General features: G+C 38.4%; 1 protein-coding gene across 1 annotated transcript in view; it reads left to right on the top strand.

Moving 5' to 3' along the window:
• The first annotated feature begins 16,023 nt into the window (after window positions 1-16,023).
• The window catches only part of loxa (lysyl oxidase a), a 15,979-nt gene continuing 6,387 nt past the window's right edge, over window positions 16,024-25,615 (top strand). The window contains exons 1-3 of the mRNA XM_062030928.1: window positions 16,024-16,699; window positions 20,215-20,323; window positions 20,631-20,762. Coding sequence (XP_061886912.1) covers window positions 16,075-16,699; window positions 20,215-20,323; window positions 20,631-20,762 — 866 coding nt within the window. The 5' untranslated portion in view covers window positions 16,024-16,074. The remainder of the gene's footprint in view (window positions 16,700-20,214; window positions 20,324-20,630; window positions 20,763-25,615) is intronic.

Raw genomic sequence — 25,615 nt, 5'->3', positions numbered from 1 at the left:
GTTTGCGACTAATGTTCACTGTGTGCCTTACGTTAGTATGTTAGTTTTCTTTAGCTATTTTGGTAGGCATACCCCTAAGTCATATTTTTTGTACTTAAGCAATTTTTTCAGATGCACACATCAGAGTAATATATTTTGCTCCTCGACTCATGTTACAGTTAGCATTGTAGCACGCTAACATTAGCATGCTAGCTTTTTAAGTTAATTTAGCAGGTATACACCTCAGTATCACATATTTTGGTATTTCACTGATGTTAACTGTAAGCATGCCTTGATTAGCATGTTAGCATTGTACTGTTAGCATGCTATCTTTTTTTTTTAGCTATTTTTGCTCATATTTTCTGTTCCTCGACACTATCTGGCCATCGCTAACTGTTAGCTTTTCAGTCCAACTTTGGCTTGCCAGCCTTCACTAGAAATTATATTTTCTGGTTCTTTGAAAACTTTTTTTATATATTGCACCAAAATGGCCCCCGCATCCTTTGATTTGTCAGTTTGTGGCCCTCGGGGGGGAAAGTTTGCGACTAATGTTCACTGTGTGCCTTACGTTAGTATGTTAGTTTTCTTTAGCTATTTTTGTAGGCAACAAACATTGGTCAAAAAGTTTCTATCTAGCAAAACTGGTCATTTTCTGCCATACAAACCAGACCAAAACCCACTTTGTCATCTGTCATATCGCTCTTTCTGACTTGCACCAACACACCCACATAAGGTAGTTAGCCAGTGATGCGTTTACAGACACACAAAAAGTCGTACAACTCCAACATCACACGTAATGTGTCATTCCAGGTCGTTACACTAGGATTTACCAATCAAATGTGTGCTCATTCTACTGTCATTTATTGAGAATCTTAATTTATAAATATTAATAATTAAATTATATTATTTTAAAGAAATACTCATAAAAAGATTTCTGCTCCGCCGCTCCCAGTCTGTGGAACTCTCTCCCTGACCACCTGAGGGCACCACAGACTGTGGATGCTTTTTAAAAAAAGGCTTAAAAACCCCTTCTTTTTAAAAAGCCTTTTTTTTTTTTAGATATATGCGTGCCAGTTCTAGCTATTAGACTGTTCTAGTTTTTATTTGTATTTATTTTATTTATTATCTTTTTATTTTTATTTTATTTCATTATTACACGGTAGCACTTTGAGGTTGTTTGCTCAATGTAAAGTGATTTTACAAATAAAATCCATTATTATTATTAGGGATGTCCGATAATGGCTTTTTGCCGATATCCGATATGCCGATATTGTCCAACTCTTTAATTACCGATACCGATATCAACCGATACCAATATCAACCGATATATACAGTCGTATAATTAACACATTATTATAAAATAAAATTAAATTAAATTAAAAAAATAAGATAAATAAATAAAATAAGATAAATAAATTAAAAACATTTTCTTGAATAAAAAAGAAAGTAAAACAATATAAAAACAGTTACATAGAAACTAGTAATTAATGAAAATTTGTCAAATTAACTGTTAAAGGTTAGTACTATTAGTGGACCAGCAGCACGCACAATCATGTGTGCTTACGGACTGTATCCCTTGCAGACTGTATTGATATATATTGATATATAATGTAGGAACCAGAATATTAATAACAGAAAGAAACAACCCTTTTGTGTGAATGAGTGTAAATGGGGGAGGGAGGTTTTTTGGGTTGGTGCACTAATTGTAAGTGTATCTTGTGTTTTTTATGTTGATTTAATTAAAAAAAACAAAAAAAAAACGATACCGATAATAAAAAAACCGATACCGATAATTTCCGATATTACATTTTAACGCATATATCGGCCGATAATATCGGCAGACCGATATTATCGGACATCTCTAATTATTATTATATGTTACAAACAGAAAGTTAGAGGAATGTACACATGATCCCACGTTTACATCTCATTGTGCAACATGTGAATGTTTTCATAGGAACTAAATGCGAAATCTGACAGGGGTACAAACTATTTCCAAAGAAGACACCCAATACTAGTACACAGCTCGTGAAAAACAATATGTTATTGTCAACGTAAGTGGGCCAAAACACTTATTTTGGAAAATAATCTCAAGGAAATGACTTCTGTCATTTGATTGTAATAATAATAAATGTAAGTTGTTATTGAGTCAGGTTTGGGACAGGTGTGCTGCAGGTGTGGCCACAGTGTCGGATGTTGCTCACATTTTTTACGTACGCTCTCACTCATGAACCATCAAAGGCAACATTGGGTACTACCGTGCTAATAAAGTCCGTACTGCAAGCCGTAACTCTAAAAGTCCGTAAACAAGCCATTTTATTTGATTTTTTTCTGGGGGAAAAAAAACCGCCACGGAAATTAACGATTTGGCAGAAAAGCTGTGGGTTTTCGCAAGCTGGTTTGAAGGTGGCCTCAAGATGGCGGGGGACACCACAGCCGGGGCGCCAATAGGCGAGCGGTAAATGAGTGAATGTTAATGTCTTGCAGGTGCTCGTTGCAAGCGCAGCTCTTCAACTTGCTTCCTTGCCACTGGCTTCCTTTTTGCCTTTTTATCAAAACCATCAAGCAGGCCGCTTTGAGGGGGGGGGGGGGGAAAGGTCCTCTGGACGCGTGCAGACATTTTGTAGGGATCACGTGAAGACCAGAGGGAGTTCTGAGGAAGAATGAACAACAAAGTGGAGATGCACAATATTGCCAAAAGTATTTGGCCACCTGCCTTGACTCACATTTGAACTTAGAGTGCCTTCAATATGATGAGGGGCCACCTTTTGCAGCTTCAACTCTTCCGGGAAGGCTGTCCACAAGGTTGCCGAGTGTCCATCCATCCATCTTCCGAGGTCGGTTTTTTTTCCGAGGTCGGTTCGCGGGGGCAGCAGCCTAAGCAGGGAAGCCCAGACTTCCCTCTCCCCAGCCACTCCGTCCAGCTCCTCCCGGGGGATCCCGAGGCGTTCCCAGGCCAGCCGGGAGACATAGTCTTCCCAACGTGTCCTGGGTCTTCCCCGTGGCCTCCTACCGGTCGGACGTGCCCGAAACACCTCCCTAGAGAGGCGTTCGGGTGGCATCCTGACCAGATGCCCGAACCACCTCATCTGGTTCCTCTCCATGTGGAGAAAAGATAGCGGTCCTGAATGTAAACAAATGCCATGGGTGGATCTGCACATGACATCCACTGTAATGATACCAAGCACAATACGATATTTTTTATCGTCACAAAATCTTTTTTCCTTTTTAAAAAAAAAAATCATATTGTTTATAAAGTCAGGAAACACGTCCCTGGACACTTTGACTGTAACAACGTGGTATCGGATCGATACCTACATTTGTGGTATCATCCAAAACTAATGTAAAGTATCCAAACAAGAGAAGAATAAGTGATTATTACATTTTAACAGAAGTGTAGATAGGACATGTTGAAACGGAAAGAAAGCAGATATTAACAGTAAATGATCAAGTAGATTAATAATCATTTTTTACTGTTTGTCCCTCATAAAGTTGACAAAATAACAGAATGATAAATGACACAATATGTTACTGCATACGTCAGCAGACTAATTAAGAGCCTTTGTTTGTTTACTTACTACTAAAAGACAAGTTGTCTAGTATGGTCACTATTTTATTTAAGGACACAATTGCAATAATAAACATATGTTTCATGTACCCTAAGATTTTTAGTTAAAATCAAGCCAATAATGCCATTTTTTGTGGTTCCCTTTATCTAGAAAAGTATTGAAAATTAACATAAAACACTTTGGTACCGGTACCGTTTTTTTTTTTCTATTTATTTATTTACTATCTGTTCATATTCTTTTTTTAATAATTATTATTATTATTTTTATTTAAAAAAATGTATTTACTTGTGTGGAGAATGCATATATGTTTAAAAGTTCTTTCTGTACTCATAGTCATGTTTAAAACAGCTAGTGTTTTTCCATTTGTACTCTTTCTATTTTTGTATCTTATGTCCGCGAGTAAACTCTGTGTGTTACCTTGAAGGCTTGCACTGTAGGAGATGGAATACTCCCTTTTGTCTTATCTGTAGTAGAACAATGAGGCCGTGTTCCTTTCCAGACAGGTGGGGGCTTTCTTCATGTGCAAGAAGTTGGCTCTTCCGTTTGAGTGGGAGATCAACCAGAGTAGCCGATATTAATGTATTGGTTAAGCTGATCTCCTGAAATTTTCAGTAAAACTTGATAATATTCCTATTCTGTCTTGGTGATCCTTCTTACTCAGCATATATGTCATCGAAAGAACTTGGGATTGACCAGTAACTTAGATTCCCTGGGAGGAAGAGCTGGTCGACGCAACACTTATTATTTTTATTTTTTTTATTTTTTTGCTGTTTTTCTCTTTTTCTTTTTTTGTAAACCAAAAAAATACTATTTTGACATTTAGGGCAGACAATAGGTGTATGCAAATATGATGTAATGCATAGGGATGTCTGATTCTGGATGTCAATAAAAACTAACCTAAAAAAAAAAAGGGAAAAAAGACCAAAACATTTTTATTGTAATCAGACAATATTTTCGGTATATTAGATGTATATTTTACCTTGGTAAAAAATTCCATCTAATATTTCAAAAATATTGTCTGATTACAAGAAAATGTGCAAAGTACATGAATAAGAAGACATAATGAACCTTCTTGAGCAAGAACCGAGGGAGTTCCACATCCTGTTCCCCCGTCTGGTGAGCAATGAAGTTAAAAACTACTGACCATTGGCAAGCAGCGAGGCAGGCTGGCGACCACACAGGCTGGCTTACAAAATGTCATTTCTCCATGTGCAATAACAAATACAACTCTTGTCGATTGCTAAGACGTTGCATAAAACCAAGATTATGATCCTGTGGTCGCTTGTGTAGATTCCTGCTTGTTTTCTGTCCAGAGGAAAATGAGAGGCTGTGAGGTTTCCCAAGCTTCGCATTATAGCTGTGGATCTGTCACGGGGTTTCATGCAGAGAAGTTCAACGTGGCCTCTGTGAACGCGGAGACGCGGGACAAAAAGTGGTGATAAAAGTAGAAAGGTCTTGATGGCGGTGTAAAGAAAGGTGCACACGTGGTCTGGAGTTGATCAATGAGTTGTTTTGTCGTGACAAAGTAATGCATGGATTATTCCTCTCTTTGGGACTTCTGCTTCTACTTCAGTCCCGCCTTCCTCTCAGTCTCTTGCTTTTTTAGGATAGATCTTTATAGGATAGGTTTTTATTGTCATTGCACAAGTACAACGAAACTTTGTTTTCAGCACAAACCCGTTCAGTATTAGACAAACAAACAGTGTACAGCAGGGGTGTCCAAACTTTTCCCGCTGAGGGCCGCGCACTAAAAAAATCAAAGCAAGCGGGGGCCATTTTGATATTTTTTATTTTAAAAACCAATACAATATATGTATAAAAAATATACATTTAGGCCTCCACTCAGGCTTGATCCCGGGGACCCCAAAGGGTTTAGGTACAAAAAAATATTTAAAATGTGTCATTATTTAGTATTATTATTATTATCCAAGGTTTAAATCTCCAGATCCACATTAGGTCTATCTGTCAATATAAAGTTTTTTTTTTAAAAGATTTACGATGTATGCTCTTTTTGTCAAAGAAAACCCTGTTTTTTTTATGGAAAAAAACACAAAATATGCAATATTTTCCCCCAATAACATTTTAAAGTGGAATATTTGAGATTATATAATAATTGGAGCTCATAGCATAACTCATAACAACATTGATTCATTATTATTTTTTGAGCAATGACACTTAAAAAAAAAAAAAAAAAAAAAAAAAGTCCCACTAATATTATTGGGGATCAGTAAAGTATTAAAAATAAATCATACATTTTTTTATTTTTTTTTAACACAATAGTCTCAAGATCAACTTCAGATCCATCCGTCAATTATAACTTTTATTGCTGTTTATGTTTTTTGTTTGTTCGTTTTAGGCCCTTGTTTAAAAAAAACAGCTTAGTTTTTTATATGGCAAACACAAAATATGCAATATTTTCCCCCAATAACATTTTAAAGTGGAATATTTGAGATTATATAATAATTGGAGCTCATAGCATAACTCATAACAACATTGATTCATTATTATTTTTTGAGCAATGACACTTAAAAAAAAAATAAAATAAAAAAAGTCCCACTAATATTATTGGGGATCAGTAAAGTATTAAAAATAAATCATACATTTTTTTTTTTTTGTTAACACAATAGTCTCAAGATCAACTTCAGATCCATCTGTCATTTATAACTTTTATTGTTGTTTATGTTTATTGTTTGTTTGTTTTATGCCCTTGTTTAAAAAAAACAGCTTAGTTTTTTATATGGCAAACACAAAATATGCAATATTTTCCCCCAATAACATTTTAAAGTGGAATATTTGAGATTATATAATAATTGGAGCTCATAGCATAACTCATAACAACATTGATACATTATCATTTTTTGAGCAATGACACTTTAAAAAAAAAAAAAAAGTCCCTCTAATATTATTGGGGATCAGTAAAGTATTAAAAATAAATCATACATTTTTTTATTTTTTTTTAACACAATAGTCTCAAGATCAACTTCAGATCCATCTGTCAATTATAACTTTTATTGTTGTTTATGTTTATTGTTTGTTCGTTTTAGGCCCTTGTTTAAAAAAAACAGCTTAGTTTTTTATATGGCAAACACAAAATATGCAACATTTTCCCCAAAAAATGTCTCAAAGTGGAATATTTAATGTGGCGTAAATGGAGCCTTGAATAGGTCAATAATTCATAATGACATTGATTTTGATTCATTATTATTTTTTAAAGAAAGAAACAGCCTGCATGGCAGCTTTGTGTTATTAGAGTAAACATTGAAATATTTTATTGTTATATTTCACCTGTTTGCTCTTTTATACCACTTTTTATGTTTTTAATTTTTTTAATCTTATTTTTAGAATGTGCCACGGGGCCGTTAAAATATTACCCGCGGGCCGCAAATGGCCCCTGGGCCGCACTTTGGACACCCCTGGTGTACAGGGTTACAGAACAAGAACGCTGATGGGTCGCCACAAGGCGCCCCGTAAAAGATGGGAAAAAATGTAAAACGAGTAAAAAAATACAATCTAGACTGGGCTCCTAAGGGGGCCCAGTCTGGAGTGGGAAAAACCTCCATAGCAAAGCACATATACATATTACAACGTACATCTCCAGATATCTAGCAACAGAGGGGAGGGAGTGCGGGGTCATGGTGGCAGGCCGCAGCTCTCAGGCGCTGGCCATCCTTTCATCACCCCTATGGGATTTGCGTTAACGGCGTTGGATTGGATTGTGTGTAAGCCTGCAATGTGTCTCTGTTCCGCGGTCTTGATGTGGTGCAGTCGCTAGTCCAAAGTCAACAACAACAGGTGTGTGTCCATGAGAGACAAGAAGGGAGTTTGTTGTGTCTTCGCCGCACTGTCCTTCGGGAGAGTCTCCAAGCCAGGGAAACAATCCAACTTACAATGTGTTGTATACGAGTGAAAATAAAATTTGCTTTTCACTCTAAATTGTCTTTGACTGGTCCTCAAAATTCATCCTGCGGGGAAGACAGTCTGATGTGATCCATATCACAAAGTGTCCACAGTTCTTCTCGTATCCTCCGTGGCAGCTTTGGGGTACTTTGAAGACTGCCAGCAAAATATCATTGATGATGTTGATCCAACAATAATGTATGCATGTGCTCCTACAGCCTGTTGATGAGCACCAAACATGAATGGAAAACTGCCTTCCCCAGGCTTCGCTACACCTCCTGAAACAAAACCCTCCAACTGTCGCCACACAGCTGTAAGTGTCCTCATTTTGTTTGTCTTGTACACGCAGGCCAACCTGGAACAGTTGCTGTTAAAATGTGTGCAAGGTTAGCACGTTAGCTCAAATAGCTACGCTAACGTTTGTGTCCTCCTGTCCCGCCCCATCATAGCCTCCTAAGACCCCAACTCCTGTATGACATGTACAAACCCCGTTTCCATATGAGTTGGGAAATTGTGTTAGATGTAAATATAAACGGAATACAATGATTTGCAAATCCTTTTCAAGCCATATTCAGTTGAATATGCTACAAAGACAACATATTTCATGTTCAAACTCATAAATGTTATTTATTTTTTGGCAAATAATAATGAACTTAGAATTTCATGGCTGCAACACGTGCCAAAGTAGTTGGGAAAGGGCATGTTCACCACTGTGTTACATGGCCTTTCCTTTTAACAACACTCAGTAAAGGTTTGGGAACTGAGGAGACACATTTTTGAAGCTTCTCAGGTGGAATTCTTTCCCATTCTTGCTTGATGTACAGCTTAAGTTGTTCAACAGTCCGGGGGTCTCCCTTCTGCTATTTTAGGCACCACACATTTTCAATGGGAGACAGGTCTGGACTACAGGCAGGCCAGTCTAGTACCCGCACTCTTTTACTATGAAGCCACGTTGATGTAACACGTGGCTTGGCATTGTCTTGCTGAAATAAGCAGGGGCGTCCATGGTAACGTTGCTTACACATGTTGCTCCAAAACCTGTATGTACCTTTCAGCATTAATGGTGCCTTCACAGATGTGTAAGTTACCCATGCCTTGGGCACTAATACACCCCCATACCATCACACACTAATACACCCCCATACCATCACACATGCTGGCTTTTCCACTTTGCACCTATAACAATCCGGATGGTTCTTTTCCTCTTCGGTCCGGAGGACACGACGTCCACAGTTTCCAAAAACAATTTGAAATGTGGACTCGACAGACCACAGAACACTTTTCCACTTTGTATCAGTCCATCTTAGATGAGCTCGGGCCCAGCGAAGCCGACGGCGTTTCTGGGTGTTGTTGATAAACGGTTTTCGCCTTGCATAGGAGAGTTTTAACTTGCACTTACAGATGTAGCGACCAACTGTAGTTACTGACAGTGGGTTTCTGAAGTGCAGTCCATCTTAGATAAGTTCGGACCCAGCGAAGCTAGCGGCATTTCTGGGTGTTGTTGATAAATGGCTTTTGCTTTGCATGGTAAATTTTAACTTGCACTTACAGATGTAGCGACAAATTGTAGTTACTGACAGTGGTTTTCTGAAGTGTTCCTGAGCCCATGTGGTGATATCCTTTACACACCGATGTCGCTTGTTGATGCAGTACAGCCTGAGGGATGGAAGGTCACGGGCTTAGCTGCTTACGTGCAGTGATTTCTCCAGATTCTCTGACCCCTTTGATGATATTACGGAGCGTAGATGGTGAAATCCCTAAATTCCTTGCAATAGCTGGTTGAGAAATGTTTTTCTTAAACTGTTCAACAATTTGCTCACGCATTTGTTGACAAAGTGGTGACCCTCGCCCCATCCTTGTTTGTGAATGACTGAGCATTTCATGGAATCTACTTTTATACCCAATCATGGCACCCACCTGTTCCCAATTTGCCTGTTCACCTGTGGGATGTTCCAAATAAGTGTTTGATGAGCATTCCTCAACTTTATTAGTATTTATTGCCACCTTTCCCAACTTCTTTGTCACGTGTTGCTGGCATCAAATTCTAAAGTTAATGATTATTTGCAACAACAAAATTTTTTTTTTATCAGTTTGAACATCAAATATGTTGTCTTTGTAGCATATTCAACTGAATATGGGTTGAAAATGATTTGCAAATCATTGTATTCCGTTTATATTTACATCTAACACCATTTCCCAACTCATATGGAAACGGGGTTTGTATTTTCTATTTATCTTTGCATATAATCCCGTTTCATCAAACATATTAACGTTGTTCCCCTAGGGCGGGGGTCGGCAACCCGCGGCTCTTTAGCGCCGCCCTAGTGGCTCTCTGGAGATTTTTCAAAAATGTATGAAGAATGGAAAAAGATGAGGGGAAAAAATGTATTTTTTTGTTTTAGTATGGTTTCTGTAGGAGGACAAACATGACACAAACCTCCCTAATTGTTATAAATCACACTGTTTATATTAAATATGCTTCACTCATTCGAGTATTTGGCGAGCGCCGTTTTTTCGTACTTATTTTGGCGGTCCTTGAACTCACCGTATAGTTTGTTTACATGTATAAATTTCTCCGACTTTCTAGGACGTGTTTTATGCCACTTTTTCTGTCTCATTTTGTCCACCAAACTTTTAACGTTGTGCATGAATGCACAAAGGTGAGTTTTGTTGATGTTATTGACTTGTGTGGAGTGCTAATCAGACATATTTAGTCACTGCATGACTGCAAGCTAATCGATGCTAACATGCTATTTAGGCTAGCAATATGTACATATTGCATCATTATGCCTCATTTGTAGCTATATTTGAGCTCATTTAGTTTCCTTTAAGTCCTCTTAATTAAAGTTATATCTCATGACACATGTAATATGGCTTTTAATTTTTTGCGGCTCCAGACAGATTTTTTTTTGTATTTTTGGTCCAATATGGCTCTTTCAACATTTTGGGTTGCCGACCCCTGCCCTAGGGGAAACTGGCTAACACTGTCATAACGCAAAGTTTGTTCTCCCGGGATGCAAACGGACTTTTCCGGACAAGGCGTGAAGGTAGCAACATGATTTCATCTCGACTCTCAAATAGGTACAAACAAAAAGGCACACACAACTTAGCGCAGGACACAAAAGCTAACACTTAGCATAAACTATGGACAGGGCAAAAAGTCACCAACCGTGGCATGAACACACCAAACTTACTTGGCAAGGCATGAAGCAAACAATGGCGTGACACAAGCAATGACGCCAGCCGACTGACAGGCGAAGACAGGCTTAAATACTGGTCTCCTGACGAGAGACAGGTGTGTCCCCAACGCAAGAGGCAGGTGGAAATCATAAGTCGTCATGGAAACTAAAACAAACAAGGGTGCACCAAAACAGGAACTATGGAGTCTTAACACGAACAGAAAATAACAAAAACGTGATCCAGACCACAGATCATGACGAACACATGGCACACTGACAAAGCTTAACTTATAGTTACTATAACAATCTACAAGGTTAATACAGTTCGCTTCTCTTTCTTCCCCTCCATTTATCTGCTTTCTTTTGTATTTCAAGTTATCATTACATATATGTATTGTTGCATTCGAAACAACTGTGTTGTTGATAATAGAGGTACATTATTGTTATTATTCATTATCAATAGTGATAATTATATTGGTATTTGTATTGCTCCATTTGTAGTGTAATAATGCTCATTGTCATTTCTGTGTTGTTAATATTTATTTCACTAACTGCTTCTTTGCTATCACTTGTACTATATTTGTACATATCCTATTTGCTGATGCTGCTCTATTGTTGTTGTTGTTGTTGTTGTCGTCTCTCTGTCTTATCCTCCTCTTGTCCCTGCAATTTCCCTCTCTGTCTTCCTTTTTTTTCCTCTTTCCATCCCCTCCTGCTCCGGCCCAGCTGCACCAAATAATAATATAAATCCATTTAATGAAGTCAAAAACAAATAAGGCAACAGGAGATGTATCCCACACTTTCTTGATATATTTTTTTATTTTCCTGAGGGAACTCTCCTGAAGGAATCAATAAAGTACTATCTATCTATCTACATTCATACATACATACATACATACATACATACATACATACATACATACATACATACATACAATACATACATACAATACATACATACATACATACATACATACATACATACATACATACATACATACATACATACATACATACAATACATACATACATACATACATACATACATACATACATACAATACATTCATCCATACATACATACATACAGTACATACATACATACAGTACATACATACACACGTACATACTAGTACCGGTATACCGGTAGTAGTACCTACCGGTTGACCACTAAATGGTAACACCAGAATAAGTTTTCAACTTGTTTAAGTCAGGGTACACGTTAATCAATTCATGGTAAATTGGTGATTCATTAGTATACCGGTACTATACTAGTACCGGTATACTAATGAAACTATACTAGTACCGGTATACCCTACAACCCTATTTCAACGGTTTGTAGAGCTGAAAACAAGGCAGGCATAGGGCATTTTTCTTCTAGAAAGGCTAAATGGCGCCTAGTTAAGCACCCACGCATATTTGATGAGCCGGACGTGACGTCATGTAAATCCTAGAGTTGTTCAAAGTTATGTGACGGTGACAGTTTGACTCTGGAACAGACTCTTGCTGTTTTACTCATTGTATTTGTCATGGTGATTGTGCGCTGCCGAACATGCTCCTCTATTATTTTTATTTTTTATTTTTTTGTCATAAAAAAATACAATCATGTGTGCTTATGGACTGTATTGATCTATATTGATATATAATGTAGAAACCAGAAATATTAATAACAGAATGATTGAGTAAAAAATAAAAAAATTTAAAATAACATTTTTATTTTATATTTTTTTAAATTTCTTGTGCGGCCCAGTACCAATCAATCCAAGGACCGGTACCGGGGAACCACTGTAGTATAGTACTGGTACTAGTACAGTACCGGTACTATACTAGTATCGGTACTATACTAGCACTAGTACCGGTATACCGGTAGTAGTCCACGTTAATCAATTCATGGTAAATTGGTGATTCATTAGTATACCGGTACTATACTAGTACCGGTATACTAATGAAACTATACTAGTATAGTACCGGTATACCGTAGTAGTATACGGTCCACGTTAATCAATTCATGGTAAATTGGTGATTCATTAGTATACCAGTACTAGTATAGCAGTGGTCCCCAACCTTTTTGTAACTGCGGACCGGTCAACGCTCGAAAATGTGTCCCACGGACCGGGGTGGTTTATTTTTATTTTTATTTTTTTTGTCATAAAAAAATACAATCATGTGTGCTTACGGACTGTATTGATCTATATTGATGTATAATGTAGGATCCAGAAATATTAACAACAGAATGATTGAATAAAAAATAATAATAATAAAATTGTTTTTTTTTTAAATTTCTTGTGTGGCCCAGTACCAATCGATCCACGGCCCGGTACTGGGCCGCGGCCCAGTGGTTGGGGACCACTGTAGTATAGTACCGGTACTAGTACAGTGCACTACTAGCACTAGTACTGGTATACCGGTAGTAGTCCACGTTAATCAATTCATGGTAAATTGGTGATTCATTAGTATACCGGTACTACTACGGTATACCCGTAGTAGTACCGGTATACCTACCGGTTGACCACTAAATGGTAACACCAGAATACATTTTTCAACTTGTTTAAGTCGGGGTTCACGTTAATCAATTCATGGTAAATTGGTGATTCATTAGTATACCGGTACTATACTAGTACTAGTTTTTATTTTTTATTTTTTTGTCATAAAAAAATACAATCATGTGTGCTTACGGACTGTATTGATCTATATTGATATATAATGTAGGAACCAGAAATATTAATAACAGAATGATTGAATAAAAAAACAGAAAAAAAATAAATAAAATCTTTTTTATTTTTTTAATTTTTTTTATTTCTTGTGCGGCCAATCGATCCACGGACCGGTACCGGGCCACGGCCCGGCGGTTGGGAACCACTGTATACCGGTACTATACTAGTACCGGTATACTAATGAAACTATACTACTAGTATAGTACCGGTATACCGTAGTAGTCCTGGTATACGGTCCACGTTAATCAATTCATGGTAAATTGGTGATTCATTAGTATACCGGTACTATACTAGTACTATTTTTTATTTTTTATTTTTTTGTCATAAAAAAATACAATCATGTGTGCTTACGGACTGTATTGATCTATATTGATATATAATGTAGGAACCAGAAATATTAATAACAGAATGATTGAAGAAAAAAATAGAAGGAAAAAAAAAAAAAAAATTTTTTATTTTTTTTATTTTATTTATTTGTTTTGCGGCCCGGTGCCAATCTATCCACGAACTGGTAGGGGACCACTGTAGTATAGTACCGGTACTAGTACAGTAGCGGTACTATACTAGTACCGCTACTATACTAGCACAAGTACCGGTATACCGGTAGTAGTCCACGTTAATCAATTCATGGTAAATTGGTGATTCATTAGTATACCGGTACTACTATGGTATACCCGTAGTAGTACCGGTATACCTACCGGTTGACCACTAAATGGTAACACCAGAATACATTTTTCCACTTTTTTAAGTCTGGGTACACGTTAATCAATTCATGGTAAATTGGTGATTCATTAGTATACCGGTACTATACTAGTACCGGTATACTAATAAAACTATACTACTAGTATAGTACCGGTATACCGTAGTAGTACTGGTATACGGTCCACGTTAATCAATTCATGGTAAATTGGTGATTCATTAGTATACCGGTACTATACTAGTACTAGTTTTTATTTTTTATTTTTTTGTCATAAAAAAATACAATTATGTGTGCTTACGGACTGTATTGATCTATATTGAGATATAATGTAGGAACCAGAAATATTAATAACAGAATGATTGAATAAAAAAACAGAAAAAAATAAAATAAAATCTTTTTTTAAATTTTTTATTTTGTTTATTTCTTGTGCGGCCAATCGATCCACGGACCGGTACCGGGCCACGGCCCGGCGATTGGGAACCACTGTAGTATAGTACCAGTACTAATACAGTACCGGTGCTATACTAGTACCGGTACTATACTAGCACAAGTACCGGTATACCGGTAGTAGTCCACGTTAATCAATTCATGGTAAATTGGTGATTCATTAGTATACCGGTACTACTACGGTATACCCGTAGTAGTACCGGTATACCTACCGGTTGACCACTAAATGGTAACACCAGAATACATTTTTCCACTTGTTTAAGTCGGGGTCCACATTAATCAATTCATGGTAAATTGGTGATTCATTAGTATACCGGTACTACTATGGTATACCCGTAGTAGTATTGGTATACCTACCGGTTGACCACTAAATGGTAACACCAGAATACATTTTTCCACTTTTTTAAGTCTGGGTACACGTTAATCAATTCATGGTAAATTGGTGATTCATTAGTATACCGGTACTATACCAGTACTATTTTTAATTTTTTATTTTTCTGTCATAAAAAAATACAATCATGTGTGTTTACGGACTGTATTGATCTATATTGATATATGTAATGTAGGAACCAGAAATATTAATAACAGAATGATTTAATAAAAAAATAGAAAAAAATAAAATAAAACCTTTTTTATTTTTTTTTATTTTATTTATTTGTTGTGCGGCCCGGTACCAATCAATCCACGGACCGGTACCGGGCCGTGGCCCTGTGGTTGGGGACCACTGTAGTATAGTACCGGTACTAGTACAGTACCGGTACTATAGTACCGGTACTAGTACAGTACCGGTACTATACTAGTACCGGTACTATACTAGCACTAGTACCGGTATACCGGTAGTAGTCCACGTTAATCAATTCATGGTAAATTGGTGATTCATTAGTATACCGGTACTACTACGGTATACTCGTAGTAGTACCGGTATACCTACCGGTTGACCACTAAATGGTACCACCAGAATACATTTTTCCACTTGTTTAAGTCGGGGTTCACGTTAATCAATTCATGGTAAATTGGTAATTCATTAGTATACCGGTACTATACTAGTACCGGTATACTAATGAAACTATACTAGTATAGTACTGGTATACTGTAGTAGTACCGGTATACCGGTACTAGTATAGTACCGGTATACCGTACAACCATATTTCAATGGTTTGTAGAGCTGAAAACAAGACGGGCATAGGGCATTTTTCTTCTAGAAAGGCTAAATGGCGCCTAGTTAAGCACCCACGCATATTTGATGAGCCGGACGTGACGTCATGTAAATCCTAGAGTTGTTTAAAAGTTATGCAACGGTGACAGTTTGACTCTGGAACAGACTCTTGCTGTTTTACTCATTGTATTTGTCATGGACTCGGATGGGGAAAAGGGTATAATGTGTGACTTGTAAAGTTATAAGGTGTAGTGCGCCGACTAGAACTCCAGACGTTATCAAAGAGACGTCCCGGTTATATGAGCGCTGCTTGTGTAACACGCCGTGATGCCAAATCCACGCAGCAGCTCCTCCTCCTCCTCCTCGTCGTCGTCGTCGTCATCTGCAGGCTGCTGGCGTGGATCAATGTGTGACTTCCCTGACTGACATGCTGGATGTGTAACTCTCCCACAAAGACAAGTGCCACGGTCACGACCATGGGATCACGCGCCGGCACGCCACTTTACGCATACGCCTGCGTCTATTTATTGGTCGCCACCCTCCAAGGGGCGCGATGTCAGCGCCACCCCGGGACTAACAAGCCCAAAGCCGCCCAGCTCCGGCAGACTCTGCAGTGGTCGCACAACGGCAACGTCTTCAGCATCCTGACGCAGGGCGCGGAGTACCAGCCGCCCAGGCGCCGGGGCGCGCCCCAGGAGCGCGTCCAGCCGCGCCCGCTCACCGTCATCCACGACAACACCCGCCAGGAGCAGGACGAGTCACCTGCCGCTCCCGGGCCGGCCTCCGAGACGCTGCCGTCGGCGCTGCAGCGGCTGGTGCGCGGGCGAGAGCACCGCAAAGTCCAGGTGGAGGCGGAACAGAGCCGGCAGATAAATGACACCCGGGAGAAAGTCACCGTCAGCCCGCCTGTGCCCAGGGAGGACATGATGATGGGCGACGACCCCTACGACCCGTCCAAGTCCATAGACAGCGACAACCCGTACTACAACCACTATGACGCGTACGAGAGGCCCAGGTCCAGGTCCAGACCCGGATATGGCACAAGGTACCATCAGTACGGTAAGAGTCAGGGGTTTGCTTCTGTCAACTCCACTTTTTACTCCGCGTTGCTTGAGCTGGAAGAGAAGTTTGCCAGATGGGAGATTTAAAAGAGACATTTTTATTTCACATAAATACTTTATTCTAATATTCACATTTAAACGTCGGCTTTATGCTTACATTCTTACATGTGGCCACCAGATGGCGCCACTTTCCCCCATTGCTTTTTTTTTTTTTAATATTTATAAATTGCAACTAGGGATGTCCGATAATGGCTTTTTGCCGATATTGCCCAACTCTTTAATTACCGATACCGATATCAACCGATATATGCAGTCGTGGAATTAACACATTATTATGCCTAATTTGGACAACCATGTATGGTGAAGATAAGGTACTTTAAAAAAATAATAATAATAAAATAAGATAACTAAATTAAAAACATTTTCTTGAATAAAAAAGAAAGTAAAACAATATAAAAACAGTTACATATGAAACTAGTAATTAATGAAAATGAGTAAAATTAACTGTTAAAGGTTAGTACTATTAGTGGAGCAGCAGCACGCACAATCATGTGTGCTTACGGACTGTATCCCTTGCAGACTGTATTGATATATATTGATATATAATGTGGGAACCAGAATATTGATAACAGACAGAAATGGGGGGAGGGAGGTTTTTTGGGTTGGTGCACTAATTGTAAGTGTATCTTGTGTTTTTTATGTTGATTTAATTGAAGAAAAAAAACAAAAAAAAACGATACAGATAATAAAAAAAACGATACCGATAATTTCCGATATTACATTTTAACGCATTTATCGGACATCCCTAATAATAATCAAAATAAGTACAAAAACAGGAGAAAAAAACAGTGTCAGGGGTTGTAAACTCAAAATAACTCAAATAGAATGCAAACATTGCTTCTTTTCCTGATTCATGCTTGATGACATCAGTGATTCCGGGGCCCTTGAATCCTTCTCCATGGCCCCCCTGACTGAAATATTAATATTGCATATCTGTATGTTTTTTCCCCCCCTGATTACACATTTGAAATGTGTAATCAGATGCAATGTTTGATAAGTGCATTAGTAGTTTTTACATGGACTTGTTTGACTTATGTAACATTGTTTATTTTTACAGCACTATTAAAACAGTGTTAAAAGTTTGTTTTTTTTGTTTAAATCTTACAATAGAAAAAAAAAACATGCAGGAAAATCCATGGAATAAGCAATACACATCTTTTATGGAATACCCCCGTCCCCACAAAAAAAAGTGGAGTTATGTAAACATCCTTGTCTTTGGAAAGGTTGACCCCCAAAAAAGGAAAAATAAAGGAAAAAAATAAAAAATCAAAGTATTTTTTATCATCTGGGTCTAATTTCTATGTCAATAACTTTTTAATCATCTCGTGATTTTATGAATTTGTTACCAATGTTTTAAGTGGTTCTTGGAACTTTTGGAGCCCTAGGGTTATTGGAACCCTAACCCTAGGAGGAGTTTGCCAGATGGGATATTAAAAAGAGACATTTTGATTTCACATAAACTAATCCAATACTTTATTCTAATATTCAAATTGAAACATCGGTTTTATGCTCAAAATCGTATATTTGTCCACCAGATGGCGCCACTTTTCCCCATTCAAAGCATGCAGAGACGTTGTTTGCCTTTTACTGAGTTATGCTGGATGACATAATTGATTCTGGGCCCCTTGAATCCCTTCTACTGTATATGGCACCCATGACTGAAATAATAATATTGCATATATATTTTACTTGTTTTGGTTTTTTTTCAGATTACACATTTGAAAGGATGACAATCCTAAAAAATAGATGCAATGTTTGATAAGTGCATTAGTAGTTTTTTGATGGACTTGTTTGACTTATGTAACAATGTTTATTTTTACAGCACTATTAAAACAGTGTTAAGAGTTTAAGAGTTTTTGTTTTAAATCTTACAATACAAAAAAACATGCAGGAAAATCCATGCTGGAATAAGCAATACATATATTTTATGGAATGAAAGGGGGAAAAAAATCATATTTGAAGTATTTTTAGTCCTCCGGGTCATCAAATTAGGGATATTTTGTCTTATTTCTGTGTAAATAACATTTAATCATCTTGTGATTTTATGAATTTGTTATCAATCAATGTTTATTTATATTATCAATGTTTTAAGTGTTTCTTGGAACGTTCACCTCAACCAGGGGTGTGGAACTTGTTTTCATGGAGGGCCACATGGCAGCCATGGCCGCCCTCAGAGGGCCACTTGAGTGAATTATAGAATATAAAAGTCTCATTATATTATTGCCTATGCATTTGGTTATTTGATTTGTGTACGTACAAATTGATGGATAACTTGCTTTGAAACCGTAAGTCCAGGTGACGAGCACATATTCAAGTATTTATATATATATTTTTTTTACAAACTATGATACGATATCTAATAATTTGGGGTGTTTTTTTTTTTTTATCACATTTGAATCTCAATTGTTTTAGTAATTTAAAAAAAACGATATTTTGCTCAATTTAATTCTGTCTCGGTTTAATTCCTTGATTCTTGTCTTGTTTAATAGATGTCATCAGTGTTTAATTCCACATACTGATATACTGAAGGTCTTAAGTGTTGTACGTGCGTACAAATGTTTTAAATTAAAATTTTCTCTAAGATTATATTTCATCATATTGGATTTTTATGTTTTATTTTTTTGTCATCTGGTTTCAATAAATTTGTCTTTAATTTTTACAGTTTTGATTGACCGGGCCCCCGTTTTGCGTTATAAGCGTGTGTAAAACGTCAATTTATAAATGACAGGGCACTTCATATGGAATTTACACATTCCTAGCCGCTTCCTGCTCTGTCACTCATAAGAACGTAATGGCCGATTTCAAAATAACATGCTGTCAGAAGAATTGTATCTAAGTTATCACCAAACGTTGTGTTACATTGAGTTCAGCTCGCCCTGCGAGAGGACAAAAGCTCTCTTTGATCTTGCCAATCAAAAGGCTTGTAAAACTCCACTGTGTAGGATGGGGAGCGACATGAAGGTGTCGGTTTCTTTGAGGTATTGTAATCCACAGGAAGATTTTGTCTTGGCCCGAGATCTACAAAGCGGAGAGGAAGCAGGACCTGACTCCCCTCCAGGCACCGTTTCTTTGAACTGTGTTGTGATAAGGGCGATGGCTGTTTACGACCCCCCTCCCTTAGAAACAGTTGTTGCCATGTAATCAGGGAAAGTCCAAATAAAAGAGGATGCGTACAACCTTTTCGTCAGAGTGTGGTGGGACACCTGTACGAGGGTACAGTGTCTACGGGTTTCTCCTCAATTGAGCTAAATTGAATTCTGTCTCTGTTTAATTCCTTGCTTCTTGTCTCGTTTAATAGATGTCATCAGTGTTTGAACCTGACACATGCTGCCAAAGTGTTAGAAACAGCTCAGCCACAAGCATAAACTGGATTCCGACGAAGCGGATATCCTTTTAAGCGCACGTTGCGATGTTTTGTTGTATGTTTAAGGATATGAAACTTGTGTGCCGCAGGTCTTCCTGACCTGGTGCTTGACCCTTACTACATTCAGACGGCCGCTTACGTCCAGAGCATGTCGATGTACAACCTGAGATGTGCGGCCGAGGAGAACTGCCTGTCGAGGTGAGTTGTGGACACAAAAAGAAGGTGTAATCCACAGTCCCATCATAAAGTGCTCGCGGCAAACAGAAGCTAAGATGAGCCGAGTGCTGCCAGCAGTGATGGCCTCCACGGAAGGTAAACACAGGAAAGAAGCCCGAATGGTAAACACATCATCGGACCCAAACAACATGTCTCCCTGTTATTTTTCCACCCGACATTTAAGCTTCTTTTTTTTTCCCGTTGGAAGAATGTTGCACGTCCACTGTGGGGGAGAAAGAAGAAAAAAAAAAGAACAGAGTGTGACATCTTTTATTGTTTTGTTGTGCAGCTCAGCCCACTCTGCCCGGGACTACGACAGCCGCATGCTGCTGCGCTTCCCCCAGAGAGTGAAGAACCAGGGCACGGCCGACTTCCTCCCCACCAGGCCGCGCTACGCCTGGGAGTGGCACAGCTGTCACCAGTGGGTATATGAACACACCGCATACACTATTTTAGATGTCATACAGACTAGTGGCACCTTGGTCAAAACTGTCATACAAACTTTATAACTTTGGATGCATTCATTTTCCAACACATTGCAAAAAAAGTTGTCAGAGGGGCATGTTCACCACTGTGTTACATGGCCTTTCCTTTTAACAACAGTCAGTAAACGTTTGGGAACTGAGGAGACACATTTTTGAAGCTTCTCTGGTGGAATTCTTTCCCATTCTTGCTTGATGTACAGCTTAAGTTGTGGTATTTTCAACATTTTCAATGGGAGACAGGTCTGGACTACAGGCAGGCCAGTCTAGTACCCACACTCTTTTATTATGAAGCCACGTTGATGTAACACGTGGCTTGGCATCGTCTTGCTGAAATAAGCAGGGGCGTCCATGGTAACGTTTAGGGATGTCCGATAATGGCTTTTTGCCGATATCCGATATTCCAACTCTTTAATTACCGATACCGATATCAACCGATACCGATATCAACCGATATATACAGTCGTGGAATTAACACATTATTATGTCTAATTTGGACAACCAGGTATGGTGAAGATAAGGTACTTTAAAAAAAATAATAATAATAAGATAAATAAATTAAAAACATTTTCTTGAATAAAAAAAAGTAAAACAATATAAAAACAGTTACATAGAAACTAGTAATTAATGAAAATGAGTAAAATTAACTGTTAAAGGTTAGTATTATTAGTGGACCAGCAGCACGCACAATCATGTGTGCTTACGGACTGTATCCCTTGCAGACTGTATTGATATATATTGATATATAATGTAGGAACCAGAATATTGATAACAGAAAGAAATGGGGGGAGGGAGGTTTTTTGGGTTGGTGCACTAATTGTAAGTGTATCTTGTGTTTTTTTATGTTGATTTAATTAAAAAAAAAAAAAACGATACCTATAATAAAAAAAACGATACCGATAATTTCCGATATTACATTTTAACGCATTTATCGGACATCCCTAGTAACGTTGCTTGGATGGTAACATATGTTGCTCCAAAACCTGTATGTACCTTTCAGCATTAATGGTGCCTTCACAGATGTGTAAGTTACCCATGTCTTGGCCACTAATACACCCCCATACCATCACACACTAATACACCCCCATACCATCACACACTAATACACCCCCATACCATCACACACTAATACACCCCCATACCATCACACACTAATACACCCCCATACCATCACACACTAATACACCCCCATACCATCACACACTAATACACCCCCATACCATCACACACTAATACACCCCCATACCATCACACACTAATACACTCCCATACCATCACACACTAATACACCCCCATACCATCACACACTAATACACCCCCATACCATCACACACTAATACACCCCCATACCATCACACACTAATACACCCCCATACCATCACACACTAATACACCCCCATACCATCACACACTAATACACCCCCATACCATCACACACTAATACACCCCCATACCATCACACACTAATACACCCCCATACCATCACACACTAATACACCCCCATACCATCACACACTAATACACCCCCATACCATCACACACTAATACACCCCCATACCATCACACACTAATACACCCCCATACCATCACACACTAATACACCCCCATACCATCACACACTAATACACCCCCATACCATCACACACTAATACACCCCCATACCATCACACACTAATACACCCCCATACCATCACACACTAATACACCCCCATACCATCACACACTAATACACCCCCATACCATCACACACTAATACACCCCCATACCATCACACACTAATACACTCCCATACCATCACACACTAATACACCCCCATACCATCACACACTAATACACCCCCATACCATCACACACTAATACACCCCCATACCATCACACACTAATACACCCCCATACCATCACACACTATCCATCCATCCATCCATTTTCTACCGCTTATTCCCTTCGGGGTCGCGGGGGGCGCTGGAGCCTATCTCAGCTGCAATCGGGCGGAAGGCGGGGTACACCCTGGACAAGTCGCCACCTCATCGCAGGGCCAACACAGATAGACAGACAACATTCACACACTAATACACTCCCATACCATCACACACTAATACACCCCCATACCATCACACACTAATACACCCCCATACCATCACACACTAATACACCCCCATACCATCACACACTAATACACCCCCATACCATCACACACTAATACACCCCCATACCATCACACACTAATACACCCCCATACCATCACACACTAATACACCCCCATACCATCACACATGCTGGCTTTTACACTTTGCACCTATAACAATCCGGATGGTTCTTTTCCTCTTCGGTCCGGAGGACACGACGTCCACAGTTTCCAAAAACAATTTGAAATGTGGACTCGTCAGACCACAGAACACTTTTCCACTTTGTATCAGTCCATCTTAGATGAGCTCGGGCCCAGCGAAGCCGGCGGCGTTTCTGGGTGTTGTTGATAAATGGCTTTGGCTTTGCATAGTAGAGTTTTAACTTGCACTTACGGATGTAGCGACCAACTGTAGTTACTGACAATGGTTTTCTGATGTGTCCCTGAGCCCATGTGGTGATATCCTTTACACACTGATGTCGCTTTTTGATGCAGTACCGCCTGAGGGATTTAAGGTCATTGGTTTTCAGCCTTGCCGCTTACGTGCAGTGATTTCTCCAGATTCTCTGAACCTTTTGATGATATTATATATGTACATATATTATGTAAATATTACGTACATATGTTGTATTTTATATGGCTATATTTAGTCTGTTTATACCTGCATTGTCCTTTCCATCCTTACACTTTCCATCATTGTAACTAAGCTTCTGTGTGGAACAATTTCCCTTGTGGATCAATAAAGTTTGTCTAAGTCTAAGTCATTACGGAGTGTAGATGGTGAAATCCCTAAATTCCTTGCAATAGCTGGTTGAGAAATGTTGTTCTTAAACTGTTCAACAATTTGCTTTTGTTGACAAAGTGGTGACCCTCGCCTCATCCTTGTTTGTGAACGACTGAGCATTTCATGGAAGCTGCTTTTATACCCAATCATGGCACCCACCTGTTCCCAATTAGCATGTTCACCTGTGGGATGTTCCAAATAAGTCTTTGGTGAGCATTCCTCAACTTTCTCAGTCTTTTTTGCCACTTTTGCCAGCTTTTTTTGAAACATGTTGCAGGCATCAAATTCCAAATGAGCTAATATTTGCAAAAAATAACAAAGTTTACCAGTTCAAACTCTTTGCAGTCTATTCAATTGAATATAAGTTGAAAAGGATTAGCAAATCATTGTATTCTGTTTTTATTTACCTTTTACACAACGTGACAACTTCACTGGTTTTGGTAAATCCCCCGCAACACGCCCACTAATAATATGTGCAATTTTTGTTGTTAGCACACACTGTTTAGCGACGTGAAGATTTAGTCGATCTTTGTCCGGATTGATACTGAAATATCAATACCGTTGATACCAGATCTTCATGCTCCAATATCAATTCTTGAATCAAAGTATCGATAGTTTTGATACTTCCGGGGTGTCCAAACTTTTTCCACCACTGAAAAGTGAAAAGTATGCAGGAGCCATATTGATATTTTTTAGCATGCTAACATTACTATGCTAACTTTTTGAGCTAGTTTTGCAACCTTTTACCCCAGAGTCATATAACTTGGTACGTGACACTTGCTGACTGTTAGCATGCAAACTTTAGCGTGCTAGCGAGCTAACTTAAGCAGGCTAACTTTTTCATATAATTTTACAATTTTTTTCTATTTTTCCGCAGCCATACACCTTACAGTCATATAACTTGTTATATGAAACAGGCAAACTGTTAGCATGCTAACATTAAAATGCTAACTTTATTTAGCTAATTTTACCATACACCTTAGAGTCATATAATTTGGTAAATGACACAAGCTAACTGTTAGCATGCTAACGTTAGCTTGCTAGCATGCTAACATTACCATGCTAACTTTTTGAGCTAGTTTTGCAACCGTTTACCCCAGAGTCATATAACTTGGTACGTGACACTTGTTAACTGTTAGCGTGCAAACTTGAGCATGTTAGCAAGCTAACTTACGCATGCTAACTTTTTCATCTAATTTTACAACGTGTTCTATTTTTCCGCAGCCATACACCTTACAGTCATATAACTTGTTATATTAAACATGCTAACTGTTAGCATGCTAACATTAAAATGCTAACTTTTTTAGCTAATTGTAACCTTCTTTCTCTAGATCCCCAGCCAAACACCTTAGAGTCATATAACTTGGTATGTGACACAAGCTAACTATTAACATGCTAACGTTAGCTTGCTAGCATGCTAACATTACCATGCTAACTTTTTGAGCTAGTTTTGCAACCGTTTATCCCAGAGTCATATAACTTGGTACGTGACACTTGTTAACTGTTAGCATGCAATCTTTAGCATGCCAGCGGGCTAACTTAAGCATGCTAACTTTTTCATCTAATTTAAAAAATATGTATATTTTTCACCAACCAGTATGAAATATGCTAACTGTTAGCATGCTAACAATAAAGTGCTAACATTAAAGTACTAACTTTTTTTTTTTTTTTAGCTAAATTTACCCTTTTCTTCTCTAATTCTCCAGCCAAACACCTTAGAGTCATATAACTTGGTATGTGACACAAGCTAACTGTTAGCATGCTAACGTTAGCTTGCCAGCATGCTAACATTACTATGCTAACTTTTTGAGCTAGTTTTGCAACCGTTTATCCCAGAGTCATATAACTTGGTACGTGACACTTGCTGACTGTTAGCGTGCAAA

The sequence above is a fragment of the Entelurus aequoreus genome, linkage group LG21, assembly GCF_033978785.1.
Source record: "Entelurus aequoreus isolate RoL-2023_Sb linkage group LG21, RoL_Eaeq_v1.1, whole genome shotgun sequence".
In the NCBI taxonomy this organism is placed as follows: domain Eukaryota; kingdom Metazoa; phylum Chordata; class Actinopteri; order Syngnathiformes; family Syngnathidae; genus Entelurus; species Entelurus aequoreus.
This window is presented reverse-complemented; position numbering and strand designations above follow the sequence as displayed.